At 42.9% G+C, this 18,944-nt stretch overlaps 1 protein-coding gene across 1 annotated transcript in view; it reads left to right on the forward strand.

Moving 5' to 3' along the window:
* The window catches only part of LOC146577965 (protein NLRC3-like), a 48,561-nt gene that overhangs the window by 23,938 nt on the left and 5,679 nt on the right, over positions 1–18,944 (forward strand). The window contains exons 4-7 of the mRNA XM_085268457.1: positions 261–434; positions 2,038–2,211; positions 2,405–2,578; positions 17,907–18,080. Of these exons, the coding sequence (XP_085124583.1) occupies positions 261–434; positions 2,038–2,211; positions 2,405–2,578; positions 17,907–18,080 (696 nt within the window). The remainder of the gene's footprint in view (positions 1–260; positions 435–2,037; positions 2,212–2,404; positions 2,579–17,906; positions 18,081–18,944) is intronic.

An 18,944-nucleotide genomic window follows, 5' to 3' on the forward strand; every position in this document is an offset into this window, starting at 1 on the left:
CTGAGCCAGCAGACACTGAACTAGTGTCACTAAATCTACCCGCTCTTCTCTGGTTTCCATTTAGATACGCTGGTATAATTGTGTTTAAAATGAAATATTTTTCTTCTGTTAGACTTAAGTTCTTGAACATTTTTTTAATTTAATTTTGCATTGTAGTGTACTCATTTGTACTCATTTGATTACCTAGGTTCATCATATAAAGTGATTATATTTGATAATAGATATTGTTTTGTTGTTCTCGTTCTTGTTGTTTTTTGCAGGCTGAGCAGCTGTAACCTCTCAGAGAAAAGCTGTGAAGATTTGTTGTCAGTCATCAGCTCCCAGTCCTGTAGTCTGAGAGAGCTGGACCTGAGTACCAACAGACTCAATGATTCAGCTGTAAAGCTTCTGTCTGATGCAGTGGAGAGTCCACATGCCAAACTGAATATCCTGAGGTCAGATCAGAATTTGTATTCTCTTTTGTTTGTTTATATGTTTGTTTGTTTGTTTTTTGTTTTTATCAAGTGAGAAAATTTAGCCAGTAAAGGTAAACTTTACCATTTATTGTTGTTTTGTACAATTTTCATTCATTTCTACACTGAACAAAAATATAAACGCAACACTTTTGTTTTTGCTCCCATTCCCCATGGGATGGACGTAGAGACCTAAAATTCATTCCAGATACACAATATAACCATCCCTCCCAAACAGTGGTCACAAATCAGTCCAAATGTGTGGTAGTGGGCACATCTGCCATATTGAGATAATCCATCCCACCTCACAGGTGTGCCACATCAGGATGCTGATCTGACATCATGAGTAGTGCACAGGTGTACCTCAGACTGCCCACAACAAAAGGCCACCCTGGAATGTGCAGTTTTGTCTCACAGCAAAATGCCACAGATGCCACAAGCAATGAGGGAGCGTGCAATTGGCATGCTGACAGCAGGAATGTCAACCAGATCTGTCGCCCGTGAATTGAATGTTCATTTCTCAACCATAAGCCGTCTCCACAGGCGTTTCAGAGAATATGGCAGCACATCCAACCGGCCTCACAACCGCAGACCTCGTGTAACCACACCAGCCCAGGACCTCCACATCCAGCAGGTTCACCTCCAAGATCGTCTGAGACCAGCCACCCAGACAGCTGCTGGAACAATTGGTTTGCACAACCAAACAATTTCTGCACAAACTGTCAGAAACCGTCTCAGGGACGCTCAACTGCATGCCCGTCGTCCTCATCGGGGTCTTGACCTGACTCCAGCTCGTCGCCGTAACAGACTTGTGTGGGCAAATGCTCACATTCGATGGCGTCTGGCACGTTGGAGAGGTGTGCGCTTCACGGATGAATCATGGTTCACATTGTTCAGGGCAGATGGCAGCTGAGAATGTCCCAGTTCTTGCATGGCCAGCATACTCACCGGACATGTCACCCATTGAGCATGTTCGGGATGTGCTTGACCGGCGTATACGACAGCGTGTACCAGTTCCCACGAATATCCAACAACCTCGCACAGCCATTGAAGTGGAGTGGACCAACATTCCACAGGCCACAATTGACAATCTGATAGACTCCATGCGACGATGTGTTGCACTGCATGAGGCAAATGGTGGTCACACCAGATACTGACCGGTTCTGGGTCCCCAGACCCCCAATAGCGCAAAAAACTGCACATTCCAGGGTGGCCTTTTGTTGTGGGCAGTCTGAGGTACACCTGTGCACTACTCATGATGTCAGATCAGCATCCTGATGTGGCACACCTGTGAGGTGGGATGGATTATCTCAATATAGCAGATGTGCCCACTACCACACATTTGGACTGATTTGTGACCACTGTTTGGGAGGGATGGTTATATTGTGTATCTGGACTGAATTTTAGGTCTCTACGTCCATCCCATGGGGAATGGGAGCAGTAACAAAGGTGTTGCGTTTATATTTTTGTTGAGTGTATGTTAAAGTGAAGTTTTACTAACCTACTCAGCACAAAACAAACAGGATTAGTTATTACACCTTGATTACACTTTAACAGCAGTCTTTCTTAATGTTTTCATTTTCAGACTCAACATCTGTGAAATCTCAGAGAAAATCTGTGAAGCTCTGTCCTCAGTTCTCATCTCTGGGTCCTCTAGTCTGACAGAGCTTGACCTGACCATCAAAAACCTGCAGGATTCAGGAGTAAAGCTTTTGTCTGCTGGAGTACAAAGTTTAAACTGTAAACTGAATGCTCTGAGGTCAGATCAAATGTCATCTTATTTTTTTTTAAAACGAAATTAAAGATTTTGTCCATGTTCATCCATATGATGTTGTGTCTTAGAATATTAAGGTTTCCTTTAAAAATAAAAAAAGATGCCACATGTAATGTAGTAATATAATAACAAACTTTACATGAGTATTTGTTTTATAGTTTGTCTTTTATTTTTTTAGACTGACTGGTTGTAATCTCTCAGAGACAAGCTGTGAAGCTTTGTCCTCAGTTCTCAGCTCCCAGTCCTCTAGTCTGAGAGAGCTGGACCTGAGTAACTCTGACCTGCAGGATTCAGGAGTGAAGCTTCTGTCTGCTGGACTAAAGAGTTCACAGAGTGCAATGGAAACTCTCAGGTCAGGATTCAAACTTTTCCACATATGATCATTTAAAATGTGATTATATTATTGATTGACTTATTAATAGAACTTTCAGCTGAACTGTCACTTCATATTATCCTCACAAATGGAATTATCAGGAACCTGCTGGAGCCACACACCCAGTTTAGGGGTCTCTGCCTGAGTGCTGCAATTACCACTGGGACCACTGTTGCCTTCACCCTTCACAACCTCTTGAGCTCAAAACATGTTCCACATTGCTTTGATTACTGCACTTTGATGTATTCAAGTCTTTATTATAATTCACAGCATCCATCCATTCAGGCACCCATTTTTCTAACCACTTATCTACAGCAGCAACAAGAGCTCCGTGATGTTATAAAGTTGGAGTTCGGGTATACCTTGAACAGCCTACCAGTCCATCACAGGGCAGTGTATATTTATACTCATTACTTCACAAATCAAATATTCACGTTAAATGTATAATCTTCCTTTCACTCAATGTTTCATACATTAGCTGTAACGATACATGACCTTTTTTTTCCTACTACATTATAAACATTGAAAATGCATCTATGAGAAACTATTTTCTGCAGTGATGAGCTAGCAACATCACACTAAAGGTGATTCAGCCTCTCTTGCCCTGAAGAAGCATGAGCAGCTTTTCTTTAAGTCCACTCGGTCCCTCCACACTAGCCCAGGACTGGTGAGGCAGACAACCCTGTTGATAACTGCCAATGGGACAAGGGAAGTCTGGGTCTGCTCTTTGTCGCTTTTACCTCTGTGGCTCTTCATGTGGCTGTCCTTCTAACCCAGGGGTGTCAAACTCCAGGCCTTGAGGGCCGGTGTCCTGCAGGTTTTAGATGTGTCCTTGATCCAACACAGCTGATTTAAATCGCCAAATTACCTCTTCCACATGTCTTGAAGTTCTCCAGAGGCCTGGTAATGAACTAATCATTTGATTCAGGTGTGTTGACACAGGTTGGGATCCAAAACCTGCAGGATACTGGCCCTCGAGGCCTGGAGTTTGACACCACTGCTCTAACCCATCTCAATGACAGTGGGATATGTCACTTGCATTGTGACAGTGCTTTTTCTCCATTCCCAGCACCTTCATAGGGTATTGGTCCTGTTAGAGCCTCTGGACATGGTACCAATGGTTACTTCCTCTTTAAAAGCTGGGTTCTTTTATTTATTGCCTTTGACAAACAAGTGGCCACTTTTCATCACTCATCCAAGTGACTTCTTCAGTCTCAGCTGACTGCAGGTTTCCCCAATCTTATAAACAGTACATTTGCATAATGACTGAAACCAGCTCACTGCAGAAACAATGGGCTGGGAGGTCAGTTCCTTAATCTTAATTATGCAAATTCTCATTACCATTGATCAACAACCACTGACCAAAACCCACTGATCAAAGCCCACTGATCAATGGCCATGAGTACCATTCAGAGTTGGGGAATGGCTGCAATCACAGCATTGTAAGATGGTGACAGATGTACCAAAAAGGTGTTTGACTTTACTGAGAAGGCTCGTCTAGCACAGCACAAGAAGACTAAGACCAGGCAACAAAGGAAGTTTGACTTACTTCTTGTACGTCGGAAACCACCGCAAAATACGGAGAGTGTCCTCAGTGGCTAGAAGAGAGAAGGATGTGATACCGAGGATGTGGACAAGTGGGTGAAGAATCTGTCTGACAGACAGTTCACCCAAACAGAGAAAAACATCCTTGCTAAAGGGTTGAATTTTGCTGTCACACCGAGACAAATCCCGCTAGTGGAGCTGATCACAGCCACAGAAACTGCAAGCCTTCTCAGTAAAGTCAAACACCTTTTTGGTACATCTGTCTGTGAAGGTTCTCAGTCATCCAGGTCATCGTAGTCAAAGGAGCTTGCAAAGAAAAGCGTCTGGACTTCTTTAAGTTGCTTGAAGATGTTTCACCTTTCACCTCCTCTCCCTGGCTGATTGGGACCCACACCCAGTTTCACAGCTTGGCTCAGGCAATTAGAGGATCATCAGGGGGTCCTTTTGTCCCTCTGTGGGGGGATACTCCCACTAGGTTCAAATCTGGGACTCTCCACCATTTGACCTTAGAACTGAAGAAGCTTCTCGGATGAGAGGTGAAACGTCTTCAAGCAATTTAAAGAAGTCCAGACGCTTTTCTTTGCAAGCTCCTTTGACTTTTTGGTACATCCTTCGCCATCTTACAGTGCTGTTAAAGCAGCCATTCCCCAACTCTCTGTGAATGGTACTCATGGTCATTGATCAGTGGGCTTTGGCGTGGAATTACTAAATTTAGATACCCAGTGGTACAAAATACCATTAACTTTGGTCCCAGTGCTGATTGTCTTTTTGTTTGATTCCATATACTTAACTCATCTGTTTAAGCCAAGTTACCCGCCTGACTCTCATTCACTCTGTCACACGCATGCAGACTTTTTCATGCACAGAGGCACAGGGCTCCCTCATCCCATCTTTTAGAGAGAATGGGTAATTATATAAACAGCTTTCAGCGAGGCAGGGATTAGGTCCCAGAGAAAGTGATGCTGTCTAATGCTGGCATATTTCTATCACATACTGGAAAACAGAGCAGGAAGAACCAGGAAGAACATGGAGCGTGTGTGTGTGTGTGTGTGTGTGTGTGTGTGTGTGTGTGTCTGTGTGTGTGTGTGTGTGTGTGGTATCTAAAAATAAAATAACCAAAAATAGAGAGGACATAGCCTAACATATGAAACAGGAAAAGATCACTGTGTAATCCATTTATTTCAACAAAGTAACTGTATTCTGAATACCACCTTTTTAAACAGTAACTGTTGGGTCTGTGTTTCCACAAGCCCCGCTAATTCTAGAGACTTATTCATCATGAAGAAAATAAGACAGTCGATCGATCGATTATTTGAGCAAGGGAGGCCTCGTCTGTGTCCACCACGAAAATGACCCCCAGATCTGACCTCCTCCTGCTACCTTTTATTGAGACACAATTCACACAAAACACGTCAGAACAAAGCCACGCCCACATGGTCCTAAGACAAGGCATTTGTATGTATATGTGTGAACTTCTGTAAGAATGTGTATGTGTGTGTGTGTGTGTGTGTGTTATGTGAGAATGTGTGTGTGTGTGTGTGTGTGTGTGTGTGTGTGTGTGTGTGTGTGTGTGTGTGTGTCAGACCTCCTGCTGACCAAAGGGTGGTAAACCCAGGAAGCTTACATCAAAAGAAGCAGATCTTCCAGATAAGATGTATCTGCAATAAAACATTTCACCCCCCCACCAGAACCTCGAGAATCTGGGGGGAAGGACAGTGGAATTTCTTTCATCAGAGTTAAACACTGTACAAATGGTAAACATAAAAATGACAAACATTTAACAATTTAACTCTAACAGTAACTGAATATAGATACTTATATTTTGTATTTTAAATATGTAATGTATGTAATGTATTTCGTTACTCCCCAACACTGTCTGTGTAAAGATTTATGTTTCTAAAGTGAAACAGTGAAAAATAACAGTACTGTTAATAAATTAATATGTTGACGTGTTACGACCCCCTCTGCTAGGCGTCAGGGAGGGAGTAACATACACGAGCCCCCAACACAAAACTGAGTAAAGCAAAAGGTTTTAATTACAAACTTTAAACAGAAAACCGACAGGGCTGTTCAACAGACCACTGGGCAGACAATTATTACATAAAGAAAGAACAGTCACGAGTAAAAGTTAAAGGGTAACTAAGGCAGGCTGGCCGCACACAAAATAAAAGCTAGGGTTTTAACTAAGGCAAGCCAGCTTCACAAAATCCTACCCACAGCCAGCTAGCAGCTCAAAACTCTAATCAGACTAAGTTTAAAGCATGCACCAAGATTCGACAAAGTTCAGCAATATGAACAAGTTCAACAAAAGATCGACGAGGGAGGCACGAAGGGCAAACTGCATGTTTAGTCCTAAGCAGCAGCCACTGGGTGAAGGACCTCCAGCCTTTTGTAGCCACAGGTGGGCACGATCAGCCACTGATTGCCTCTTGGAGCATCACGGGATCCCCGGGCAGCCAATCGTCCGTGTGGTCTGGCACACTTCATTCTGCATAAGAGAGGGTTGGCACGGGTCTCCCAGTAACCAATCACACACGAGTCCTGGAACACATTGATTTACCTAGAGGAAGGCGGGGTCACCTGAGGCCAGAGGCCGTAACAGACGTTGTACAGAAAGGCCAATTTTGGCACACATCTGTCCTGAATTCGTGAAATGACAAATGACCACAGGTCCAAGTGTGTCAAAACAATGATTTTATTAAACACACGTGTGGAGGAAATACACCGTCACAATCCTCAGCATAAATCCCCCCAAAAAGCATACTTAAAATGTTTTTATATGTCATGTTTTTATATCTCATGCATCAAAGCAGATACATAACATGCATAAGTTACAGTAACCACAGCTTTTCTGCTGACAATCTTTGACGCACACTCAAAAAGACATTTTCTCGAGAGGGGAGAGAGCAGCGACATGTGAAGACGTGTTTTTGCGAGCTCTGCTTAGATTGACCATTTGCGTAATTTTTCCGCTCCCCTTCTAGTACATCCCGGCGCGAACCCGTCTCACAAGTGCCTAATCTTTCGAATCAGTTGTATTTTGTAGTCTAAAGCTGTTCAACATGCCTAAATCGCTCAAGCAGAAGCCGGGGCCTGATGCCTCGGACTTGCCTGGTGCGGATCCGGCCGCGGGGGTGGGGGCCGGGCCGGATCTCGACACAATCATGGCTGCCATAAAGCAAACGGAGCAGAATGTGCTAGCCAAGATCGACTCGTCTGTGATGGCAGCTGCAGGTGAACTACACAAGAAAATAGACGACTTGGCGGGTGATTTAAGGTCAGAGGTCCTGAGTGTGCGCGCAGAGTTTGCGAAGGCTATCGAAGACATGCAGAAAGAAAACGCCACGCTCTCGACCCGCACTGATGATCTTGAGGAGGAAGCTAATGGCCAGGCTAACCGTGTTGTAGCACTGGAAGCTAATGTTGATGCGCTATCTGCCCAAGTCGTCCGGTTGGCAGACAAGGCCGATGATTTGGAGTCCCGGCAACGTCGTGATAACTGCAGACTAATTGGGGTGGAAGAGGGATTCGGAAATATTCGACCGGAGAAAGCCGTGGCTGAATTGTTGAAGGAAGCGCTCGCCCTCGACTATACGCCGACGCTCGATCGGGCGCATAGGAGCCTGCAGCCGAGGCCAAAGGATGGAGATGCCCCGAGACCGATAATCGTCAAGTTCCACTATTTTCAGGAGAAAGTGGATGTTCTTCGAAAGGCCATGGGGGCAGGTCCCATTACCCGTAATGGGAAGCGTTTCTACATCTACCCAGATTACTCGGCCACCGTTAGAAAGAAGAGATCGGCCTTTACCGAGGTGAGAAGATTGCTTCGCCGGTGTACGGGAGTGAAATATGGTCTCCTGTATCCAGCTACATTGAAAATCACGACCCCGGCTGGCGAACAGATGTCTTTCGAAGACCCGATCAAGGCAAGGCACTACGTCGAGACCAATCTGCGCCCACGGGAGACGGAGGGAGAGTGACAGTTAATTCACGGACCACAACAAGTATCACACGCTGCGTGCTACCATTGAGGTAGTCTGCACAGGCTGTGCATTGACTGGTGAACGTCGCCACGCTACGGTTGGATGCCCTTTATGATTGGACAAGGTATAGCTATAAGATGTTGGGGATTTCTGTGGATGTCATGTGGCCTGGGGAATATTTTATTTCAGAATATCTTCGGTATCCTCATTGGTCTTAGTTCCAGCCCGACACCATAACCCCAACAGTGCTTTTATTTTGCTTTTTGATGTATTCTGATTAATTAATCCCCTTTTTCTTATCACCAGTGTCATTATTTTTATTGGGGTTTACCCCTTTCTTGTGGGATTATTTTCCAACCGTGAGTGTTCAGAGCCGTACCGGCCTGTAAGTGGATGGGTGCCGACATGCATGCGGCAATAATGATGCTGAGTCAAGGGTCCTATTATACTTTGCTCTGTCTTTGCTGAGTTCATGTAAGAGTTTAAGCTAGTGTAAACGTGTTATATGCCTAGGAGAGAGAGGAGTGTTTTCAGGGCAGTCTCAGGTTTGTGGAAGACCAGCCCAGGGGTCCAGGATGGTGAGAGGTTTATCTATGTTTATCTGTTTGTTTTTGTTAGTTTTGCTTTGGGTTTATCTGTGGTTTATGTTGTGGCTCAAACAGGCACTGAAACACTGAGATATAACCAACGTGCAGGATCAGTCTATTATCGATTGTGGCACTATGACTCTGGATAATGTGAATAATCAACAGAAATCGGTCTCATTCATTAGCTGGAACGTCAAAGGGCTGAATAATTTGGTTAAAAGAAGCAAGGTATTTAGTCATTTGAAATCGCTCAAACCTGACGTGATGTTTCTACAGGAGACACACTTAAATACTAACTCCCAAAAAAGATTAGGTTGTAAGTGGATTGGACAAATATATCATTCACGTTTTAACTACAAAGCCAGGGGAACAGCAATCTTAATTAGGAAGGGGGTTCCATTTGAACACTCTGAAGTGATATCAGATCCTAATGGCAGATATGTTGTTGTAGTGGGCAAGCTGTTTAACACACCACTAATACTGGCTAATATTTATGGACCTAACTGGGACAACGCACAGTTCTTTCTTAATTTTTTTTCGACTCTCCCAGACCTTGTCTCCTATAAACTAATTCTAGGTGGAGACTTTAATTGTGTCCTTTCTCCCCAGCTGGACCGATCAAGCGTAAGGTCGAGCAACACCCTCTCGTCAGCAGCAGTGGCTATTAATTCCCTACTTCGTTCTTACGGCTTATCAGACCCTTGGCGTGCAACAAACCCATCTACGAAGCAATTTTCCTTTTTTTCCCCTGTACATCATAGTTACTCCAGGATTGATTACTTCATTGTCGATAACCAGCTACTTCCCTTAATTTCCAGCACCAAATACCACAGTATAGTGTTGTCAGATCATAGCCCTGTGCAGATGGGTCTGGTTTTTCCAGGTAATGTAGCGCCCCAACGAACGTGGCGGCTAGACCCCCTATTACTTTTATGTGAACGCTTTAAAACGTTTCTCAGCAATCAGATTGACTTCTTTCTAGAAATTAATGACACCCAGGATGTGTCGAGGGGAGTCTTGTGGGAGTCTATGAAAGCCTATATTAGGGGCCAAGTTATTTCTTATGTGGCACACAGAGACAAGGAGCGCTCTAAACAACTTAAAGAACTGGCTGACAAGATTGCGGATATGGATAGGCGTTACGCTCTTTCACCTACGCCAGATCTTTTTAAGGAGAAATTACTGTTGCAAACTGAATTTGACACGCTTATGACATGGAGAGCCGAAAGAAATATTTTTAAATCCAGGCAGGTATATTACGAGCATGGAGATAAAGCGGGGAGGCTCCTTGCACTTCAGCTCAAACAGCGGTCAGCTGAGCGCGTGATTTCGGGAATTGAAATAGGTGCTGATTCGATATCTCACGACCCCCGAGTCATTAATGACCAGTTCAAATATTTTTACTCTACCCTATATCAATCAGAGGTGGGCAGTAATTCATCCGAGATCTACTCGTTTCTTGACTCGCTGGATCTTCCCAAGCTCTCTCCGGACGCTCAGTCGCCTTTGGAACAGCCGTTATCGATTGAAGAGATAACGAACGCTATTAAATTATCTCAGACTGGAAGGTCGCCAGGTCCGGACGGTTTCCCCATGGAGTTTTACAAGGAATTCTCTTCGAAGCTCACACCTATTTTAGAATCAGTTTATGCTGAATCTTTTGCTACTGGCAATCTGCCGCAGACGCTTACCCAGGCCACGATCTCAGTCTTACTAAAGAAAGATAAAGATCCTGTACAGTGTAGCTCATACAGGCCAATAAGTCTTTTGTGCTGTGACTATAAGATTTTAACCAAAACTCTTGCACTACGGCTGGACCCTATTATTTCCACCATTATTAATGAGGACCAAACGGGCTTCATTCCCGGACGGCAGTCATTTTTTAATGTGAGACGACTGTTTAATGTGGTATTCTCCCCCCATTCGACAATACAACCGGAAGTTATTCTGAGCCTTGACGCTGAAAAGGCGTTTGATAGAATCGAATGGTCCTACCTTTTCACAGTTCTGGAGAAATTCGGCATGGGACCTACTTTTTGTAGATGGATTAAAGTCCTATATTCAACGCCTATGGCTGCAGTCAGGACAAATGGTCTGGTTTCGGAATATTTTTCGCTCTACAGGGGGACGAGGCAGGGCTGTTGCCTGTCACCCTTCCTGTTTGACATTGCGATCGAACCGCTGGCAATTGCTATCAGATCTGATGAGAGGATTAAAGGTATATCTAGGGGTGAGGTAACTCATAAAACTCTGCTTTATGCTGATGATCTCCTTTTGCAGATATCAGACCCAATTGGGAGTATGCCCCACCTTTTCCGCTGGCTGCGGGAGTTCAGCAACATATCGGGGTATAAGGTTAATTTATCAAAATCTTTACTGTTTCCATTGAACAATCTGGCAAAACAGACCACTTATGACGATTTGCCTTTTAAAATTGAAAATGACAAATTCACATATTTGGGACTGGAAATAGCTGGCTCGATTAAGACTATTTTCCAGTATAACTACAGGTCTATTCTGGACAGTACTAAATCTGATCTGGGTAGGTGGTCAAAACTTCCACTTTCGCTGGCAGGACGGATAAATGTGGTGAAGATGACTGTAATGCCCAGGTTTCTTTATCTATTCCAAATGATCCCCATCTTTCTCCCCAAATCCTATTTTGCCCAGCTGGATCGCTTTGTCTCTTTGTTCATATGGAACAAAAAACCTGCACGCATAAGGAGAGCGAGCCTGGAGAGAGCTAAAGCTGATGGTGGTTTGGGCTTACCTAATTTCTTATTCTATTATTGGGCTGCTAACATTGTCAAGCTGACATATTGGATAACCATGTTTGCGGATGGGGAGGGTCCAGTCTGGGCAGATATGGAACTGAGAGCTACACTCCCAATCTCTCCGATTTCGATCTTAACTGCCCCTCTCCCACTGAATGTCAAAGCATCTGGGCTGAACTCCAATTTGGTGGTTCAAAATTCGATTAAGATCTGGGGTCAATTCAGGAAACATTTTAACTTGACAAATACTTGTAGCTTTTCTCCGATAATGTTCAACCATCTTTTTACACCATCTCAAATAGATCATTCATTTGCAGTCTGGCACAGAAACGGTCTGGTTTTCTTTCAAGATCTCTTCACTGAGGATGGCTTTGTCTCATTTAAATATTTGTGTGAAGACCATAACTTACCAAAGTCTCACTACTTCAGATACCTTCAGGCTCGGAGTTTTGCCTCTAAATTTCTCCCAGGGTACCCGTCTCTGCCCTCTAAGGACCTACTGTATCTAGTTCTTAATGTGAGTCAGCCCACTAAAAGAGCAATATCGAAGATTTATGCATTGATTCTTGAAAGCTGCCCTCATACATGGGACAAACCTAAGGCGGCGTGGGAAGGGGAGGTTGGAGAACTCATGTCAGAAGACATCTGGAAGAAAGCCATACAGCGTATACATACGTCTTCTCTCTGTATTAGACATGGCCTGATTCAATTTAAGGTCGTCCACAGGCTCCACTATTCTAATGACAGACTGTCTAAACTGTACCCTGATGTTGCACCGAATTGTCCTAGATGTGATTACTCTCCTGTTTCTTTGGGGCACATGTTTTGGTCATGTCCCTCCCTGTATGGTTTCTGGACATCAATTTTTCAATCACTGTCAGCTATATCGGGTGAAACACTGCGGCCTGACTCTTTGATAGCTATCTTCGGTGTACCTCGGGAAGAGCTGAGACTCTCTCCCCTCCACAAAAACGCAATAGCCTTTGCCTCGTTGCATGCCCGCCGTCTGATACTGCTGAGCTGGAAGGCGTCGAACCCTCCTTCCTACGTCCATTGGATTAGAGAGGTGATGTTGGGATTAGCTCTGGAAAAAATTAGGTATACCGTGCGCGGCTTGGAGAGTAAATATGACAAAACCTGGTCACGGTTCATAACTCATGTCAAGAGTCTGTCTTTTGCCTGATTTATTGTTCTTTACTTGTTGGTAATTTATGCTCTTGCTCTCTTCTCGGACTGTTGTCCATAGTCTCCTCAATGCCCGTACTTTGACTGTTGGGATTTCTTTATTCCCTTTTTCTTCTTTGTTTCTTCTCTCATGTGCCGGGGTCCGGCTGTTGGTGCTATAATGACTGTCACAGATTGGTTTGAGTGTTTCTCCCCTTTTTTTTTTTTTTTTTTTTTTGTTTTTGTGTTGTGTGTATTGTGCCTCCTGGTTGTGGGGATGCCACCTGGATGGGGGTGGGGGGTAGGGTTCGCAACTTTTGTAAGAAATTCTGGACTGTTTTGTTGGAAAACTATAAATAAAGTTGTAAAAAAAAAAAAAAAAAAAAAAAAAGACATTTTCTCCGTCTCCACGCCAGGTGCTTCCTGTAGATCTTCTTATTCTCACTTATCTCTGGAACATCAGAAGCACATCCTACAAAAAACTGTTGCTTATGCAGGCACAAAATGCAGTTACAAGAAAAATACATCTTAACTCTAACCTAGAAATGTGTCTATATAATGTCTGTGTACGCAAGCGAGCTGTCACGACCTCACTGCATTCTGTCTCACCTCTTACCTCACCAGATAAAGCTTGTAACCTCCTACCAGACAGAAGGCCAACTCCTTTGTAAGCACATTTTCCCATAGGTGTAATAACATGATTGAAACTGTATGTTTAATAAATGGAATAAATATTTAATCAAATGCCACTGCTCAAAGCTTAATAACAGGATATAAAAATAAACACAATATAGAAATGATATAATCCCCACAATTCAAGTCAAAAACACATCAAACTTTAAGAGTTTTTTCCAAGGATGAGGAAGCAGACTCAGCCCCAAACAGCTGAATATATGGATGGTTCCCACAGCAACCACAGCAGTGTGCTCTCAGTATACTTAGTTGTATAAAGGAGTTCGTGGTGTGTTGCACTGAATAACTAAGCAGCTGAAACAGCCTCATGTATGTTGACACAGGGAAAGAATAGTGTGCTGTTCACAGCAGTCACAGCTCGCTGCCTTCAACAGTCTCTTCCTTCCTTGTTTGGATGTCACTGATATCATCTTCTGCTCTCCCACTGACCACCTGTTGGAGGTAGCATGCTAAGATGGCTAACAGCAGCATCAGTACATGTAGTCCTTAGTGATGGAAACTGGAACCATGAAGTCAGTGATGCTGGAATAAGCCTCTCCACAGTGACACTAATGGTCACTATCATGACTCTTTGATGATATTCTGTAAAACACTGACAGACAAAAGTGTTGGACAAATCTGAACAAGTCTACTTATTATACATGACTGTCCATAATTCTGATGGACACATGTTTTGGAGAAACGCCCTCCCCCTGATGATCCTCTAATCACCTGAGCCAAGGTGTGAAACTGGGTGTGGGCCCCAATCAGCCAGAGTTTCGGGTGAGCTCATTGTGAAACCTGGCCCCACCTTATCATGCGAATTCCTGAGGTCAGATGGCCCAGGATATGAGTGGGCGTTAAGGCGTCTGGGAAGGGATCTCAAAACTGGATTATAGATGGCAGAGAGTTGGTGTCGTAAACCCCGCCTCTGTTCAAAGATGGTCGCTCACAGTGGACATAGATGCTTCTTTCACTCCTCTTTCAAACCATCTGTCCTCTCTGTCCAAAATGTGAACATTGGCATCCTCGAAAGAGTGACCTTTATCCTTTAGATGCAGATGGACTGCTGAGTCTTGTCCTGTGGAGGTGGCTCTTCTATGTTGTGCCATGCGCTTGTGAAGTGGCTGTTTGGTCTCTCCAATGTAGAGGTCTGAGCATTCCTCGCTGCACTGTACAGCATACACCACATTGTTAAGTCTGTGTTTTGTTTCTATTTTCTCATATTTTATTTCTATTTTCTCATATTTTACTAAAAAAAATTAAAATAGTGTTATTTTGGCAAACTTTCTTGGTTTATATCATCATATAGGGACTCCTCAAAACAAGTTAAATATAAAAGATCTCCTTTTATCTACATTTGTCTTCTAGCCATAATTCTGTGTGTGTTACAGTCATTTTCTAACACTCGGAAATTTGGAGCCCTGGGTGATTGTCTGATAATATTTACTGTGAATTAAAAAGGGGGCATATTTACATTTAACTAACTCTACAGCTTCAGAGTCTGTAAGAAGGAACAAATAGTAGTATAAAGGCTTCTTGCATGGCTTCTTTATATGTGATATTGTAGCTGATTTAAGGCTGTTCGTGTGGGAACGTTTCTCAGCCTTGACTCATTTCATAAGGAATGATCCAGCAGCTCACATAAGACCATAAAAATGGTTAGTTTCAAATAATGCCAGGCAAAAATCCCATTCACATCAAATAAAATCAACCCTGTTAACAGTTCCTCATGTTTGAGACTGTCCACACTTAAAAATATTGAAGTTTTGAAAAAAAAAAATCACTTTGTAAATGTTCTTACTTTACAGAGTCAAATTATCTCTGTGGTCTAATGTTTAAATTGATACTGGTTTAACTTTCTGAGTCTGTGTGCGTGTGTGTGCAGTGTTGCCAACTTAGCGAGTTTTCAGACCCCTTAGCAACTTTTTTTCTAAAAAAAGTCGCTAAAAAAAGACGTGAAAGCGCGTATCACTTTTACTCTCAACAAGCAGCGGGTGCTGTAACGCAGTCAGTTCTTCTTTTACTCTTATGCTGTTTTGTGGATCACAAGGTTTAAAACTACTTATAAACACACACACACAGTAACTCCACCAGAGCGCCTATTTCGGGTCACTTTTGCCGGTCCAAGCCCGGGTAAAGGAGCAGGGTTGGAATTGTGACATTAAAAAAAACAATAATTGCTAAAAGAAATTTAATTTGTAAAATAAATAAACTAAATAAACTCAATAAACTCTAAATGCATTTAGGACGTTTTTAACTCACTTTATGTCTTTATGTCTCTGCCACGAGGTTATTTCTCTCTCCAACAACGTAGGTTACAATTACATTAGCATGATCAATTATGCAAATTAAGCGATGACATCATTTAGCGACTTCTAGCGACTTTTAGGACAACCAATAGCGATTTTCCTTACTGAGGAGTTGGCAACACTGTGTGTGTGTGTGTGTCTGTGTGTGTGTGTGTGTGTGTGTGTGTGTGTGTGTGTGTGTGTGTGTGTGTTTAGATGTTTTTGTCTGAGCTCCCATTCAGCTGGAGAGGGTGGCTGAGACTTTCATCCTGATTTGCTCTGCTTCTGTCTGTGATAATTTATTAATCCGTATGGCGGTTTCTGTGGCTGTGATGAGGTCCACTGTGGGCAACTGTTGTGGAGAAATGGCAAAATTGAGTCCTTGAGATGCATTATGTTGGTTTTTAGGTTTTCTGGGAGTTTGTGTCATCAGGCTTGTTCTACACACTGTCAATCAAAGCTACAAGCTGGCATGGCGTTAGCTTTGATTTGGAATCACTTTTAAAAAGGTAGATTTCCATGAAAAGACTAAATTTGTTTTCTTTCTTTATACAAAGTTCATCCCATTTTCACAGGCTCATTCTGACCAATCAGAAGCCTCCATTTCATGCACATTGTAGCAACTTCCACAGTCGCTAGAGGCCGAGGATGGAGCCTGCCTATTTGCATGACACGCTGTCAACTTTACGCAATAATGCGAGAGGTGGAATTGCTTACTTGTTTATTAAAGTGCTTTGAGAGTTTACAGAGTAATGTGATCGGCTCACGATTCAGACTCTTAAAACATCACAGGCTCTAATGCAACAAGGGGAAACTCGTTGTGCAGCGGTCAACAAAAACTACGGCTACCCAGCCCTCCTCTCTGTCAAAATCAAACCAGTGAATGACAGACTGACAACTCCCACTTAATTTCACCGCTAGCACGCACGTGACTTCCGTTACACATCACCATAGCAACCAAACAAATGAAAACCCAGTGATCATCAAAATTCAATACATTTAATTATGGGTCCTACACACATCTTTAAGTCGTCCTCTGCTGAACATCTTCTGAACCATTAAGAAACTTTCCTGAACTTTATCTTCTAACACTGGCCTGATGTTTCACTGTCAGTCTGGAGTTTGGCACGTAGTGTTTGTATGCAAACTGTAGTGGGTCCTGGGCATGCTGTACCTGTGGTCGGAGGAGGTCAAACCTGTTGAAGACGTAGTTGAGTTTGTTTGCCTTCTCCACATTCCCCCCCAATGTGCTGTTCTTGGTGTTGTGGCCCGTGATGGTTTTCACATCATTCCATTCCTTATGGAATTCCTTATGTCACGTCACATGACTCATACATTTTGATTAGCACCCAAAGAACTAAAGAAAGGCTAAAAGGACGTTCAGCCAATCAAATCCCTCCTAGGAACAGGAAGTCTAGAGAGGAAATGGAGCAGAGAAGGAGAATCACCAGTTTAAATGTCTGAATTTTAAACTGGTGACCCTCTAAAGAGGCTTTTATTGACTCTTTCTGTTTTCATTACAGGTTTTTTCACCATTTAAACTTTTTAATATCAGATTGAGAAATAACTTTTTAGTTATTTCTACATTTGACACAAATAATGACTTTCTGACTTGACTTTGGACTAATCTAACAACTCAGCCTGGCTATGTTGGACTTGGTGTGGAAGCAGCTCCCAGTTTGAGTTCAGGAGACAGACACCCTCTCTACTTTGAAGATCAGCTTCAAACTTTCCTTTTTGATAAAGCTTATAGTTCGAGCTGGATCAGGTGACCCTGAACCATCCCCTAGTTATGCTGCTATAGGCTCAGGATGTTGGTGGACTTCCCATGATGCTTCTGCTCTTCTTCTCCACTCCCCTCTTTTCACTCCTGGTGCTTTTATATGTCACTACTGCATCTCCTTAACTTTTGTCTTCTCTCTCCTTAGTTTGTATTTTGTTCTTGTCTCTCTGAGCTCATCTCTTCTCTTTCCCCTTACCCTGCAACCAGTCATGGTAGATGCTTCTCCTGGAGCCTGTTTTCACTGGGAGGATCTTTGTGTCAAAGGGAGTTCTTCCTTCCCACCATCACCAAGTGCTGCTCACAGTGGATTGTCTGATGGTTGGGGCTTTCGCTCTATATTGTAGGCTGTTACCTTATACTGCTAAACAACTTAAGATGACTGCTGGCGTCTGTTGGGAATTGTCACTTATACATACAGTTACATTGAATGGATGTAAATTGATAGATGTTATTGTGACAAAGAGAAAATGATTGTTGACAGATGGATTGTTGTTTTGTGTGTCTGCAGTCTGTCAGGCTGTCTGATCACAGAGGAAGGCTGTACTTCTCTGGCCTCAGCTCTGAGCTCCAACCCCTCCCATCTGAGAGAGCTGGACCTGCGCTACAATCATCCAGAAGCCTCAGGGATTAAGCTGCTGTCGGCTGGACTGAAGGATCCAGGCTGGAGACTGGACACTCTCAGGTATGGAGAGAATGTCTAATAGAGGAGGAAGAGATGGAAACATTTCCTGTGTCCTTCACTCACTTCCTGTTTGTTTCCTGCGGCCTCCAACCTACTTAGCAGTAGCTGGCAATTCCTATTCACCTAAAATTAGCATTAGCCACTAATGGCATTCTACTAAGCATTAATTCCTCACTAATATAACACTAATTCACATCAAATTAGCTTTAGCTGCAAGCATCAGCCAACTTAGAACTAGCTGCAAACATTGTTAAAAGGGAAGTGAAAAGTTTTAGCATTATCGGGTAATGCTAACTCGCATCAAATTAGCATTAGCTAATAAAAGCAGCCTTCTTAGCATTAGCTGCTCACATTGTTATAATGCAAGGGGAAAGAGTTAGCATTAACGGATGATGCTAAGTCACGTCAAATTAGCATTAGCTAGTAATGGCAGCCTACTTAGCATAAGTCCTCACATCGTTATAATGCAAAGGAAAATAGTTAGCATTATTTGATAATGCTAATTCACATCAAATTAGCAATAGTTATTAACGGTAACACACATCACATTGTTCAAATTGAAGGAAAAATAGTATAAGCATTAGCTACTCATATTTTTAAAATATAAGAAAAACATTATTAGCATTAGCGGATAAATTAGCATTAGCTAATAACGGCACCCTATTTAGCATTAGCCGCTCACATTGTTAGAAATTAAGACAATATGGTATTAGCATTAGTTGCCAATGCTTATTCACCTAAAATTAGCATAGCCACTAATGGTAGCCTATTTAACATTAACTCTTCACATCGCAGGGGAAAAGTTAAAATTGAATGAAAAATACTGTTCACATTAGCTACTCATATTGTTAAAAAGTACGAAAA

Source organism: Mchenga conophoros, linkage group LG3, assembly GCF_057382185.1.
Source record: "Mchenga conophoros isolate Kocher_MC1m ecotype Shallow Benthic linkage group LG3, M_conophoros_male_GT1.1, whole genome shotgun sequence".
NCBI lineage: Eukaryota > Metazoa > Chordata > Actinopteri > Cichliformes > Cichlidae > Mchenga > Mchenga conophoros.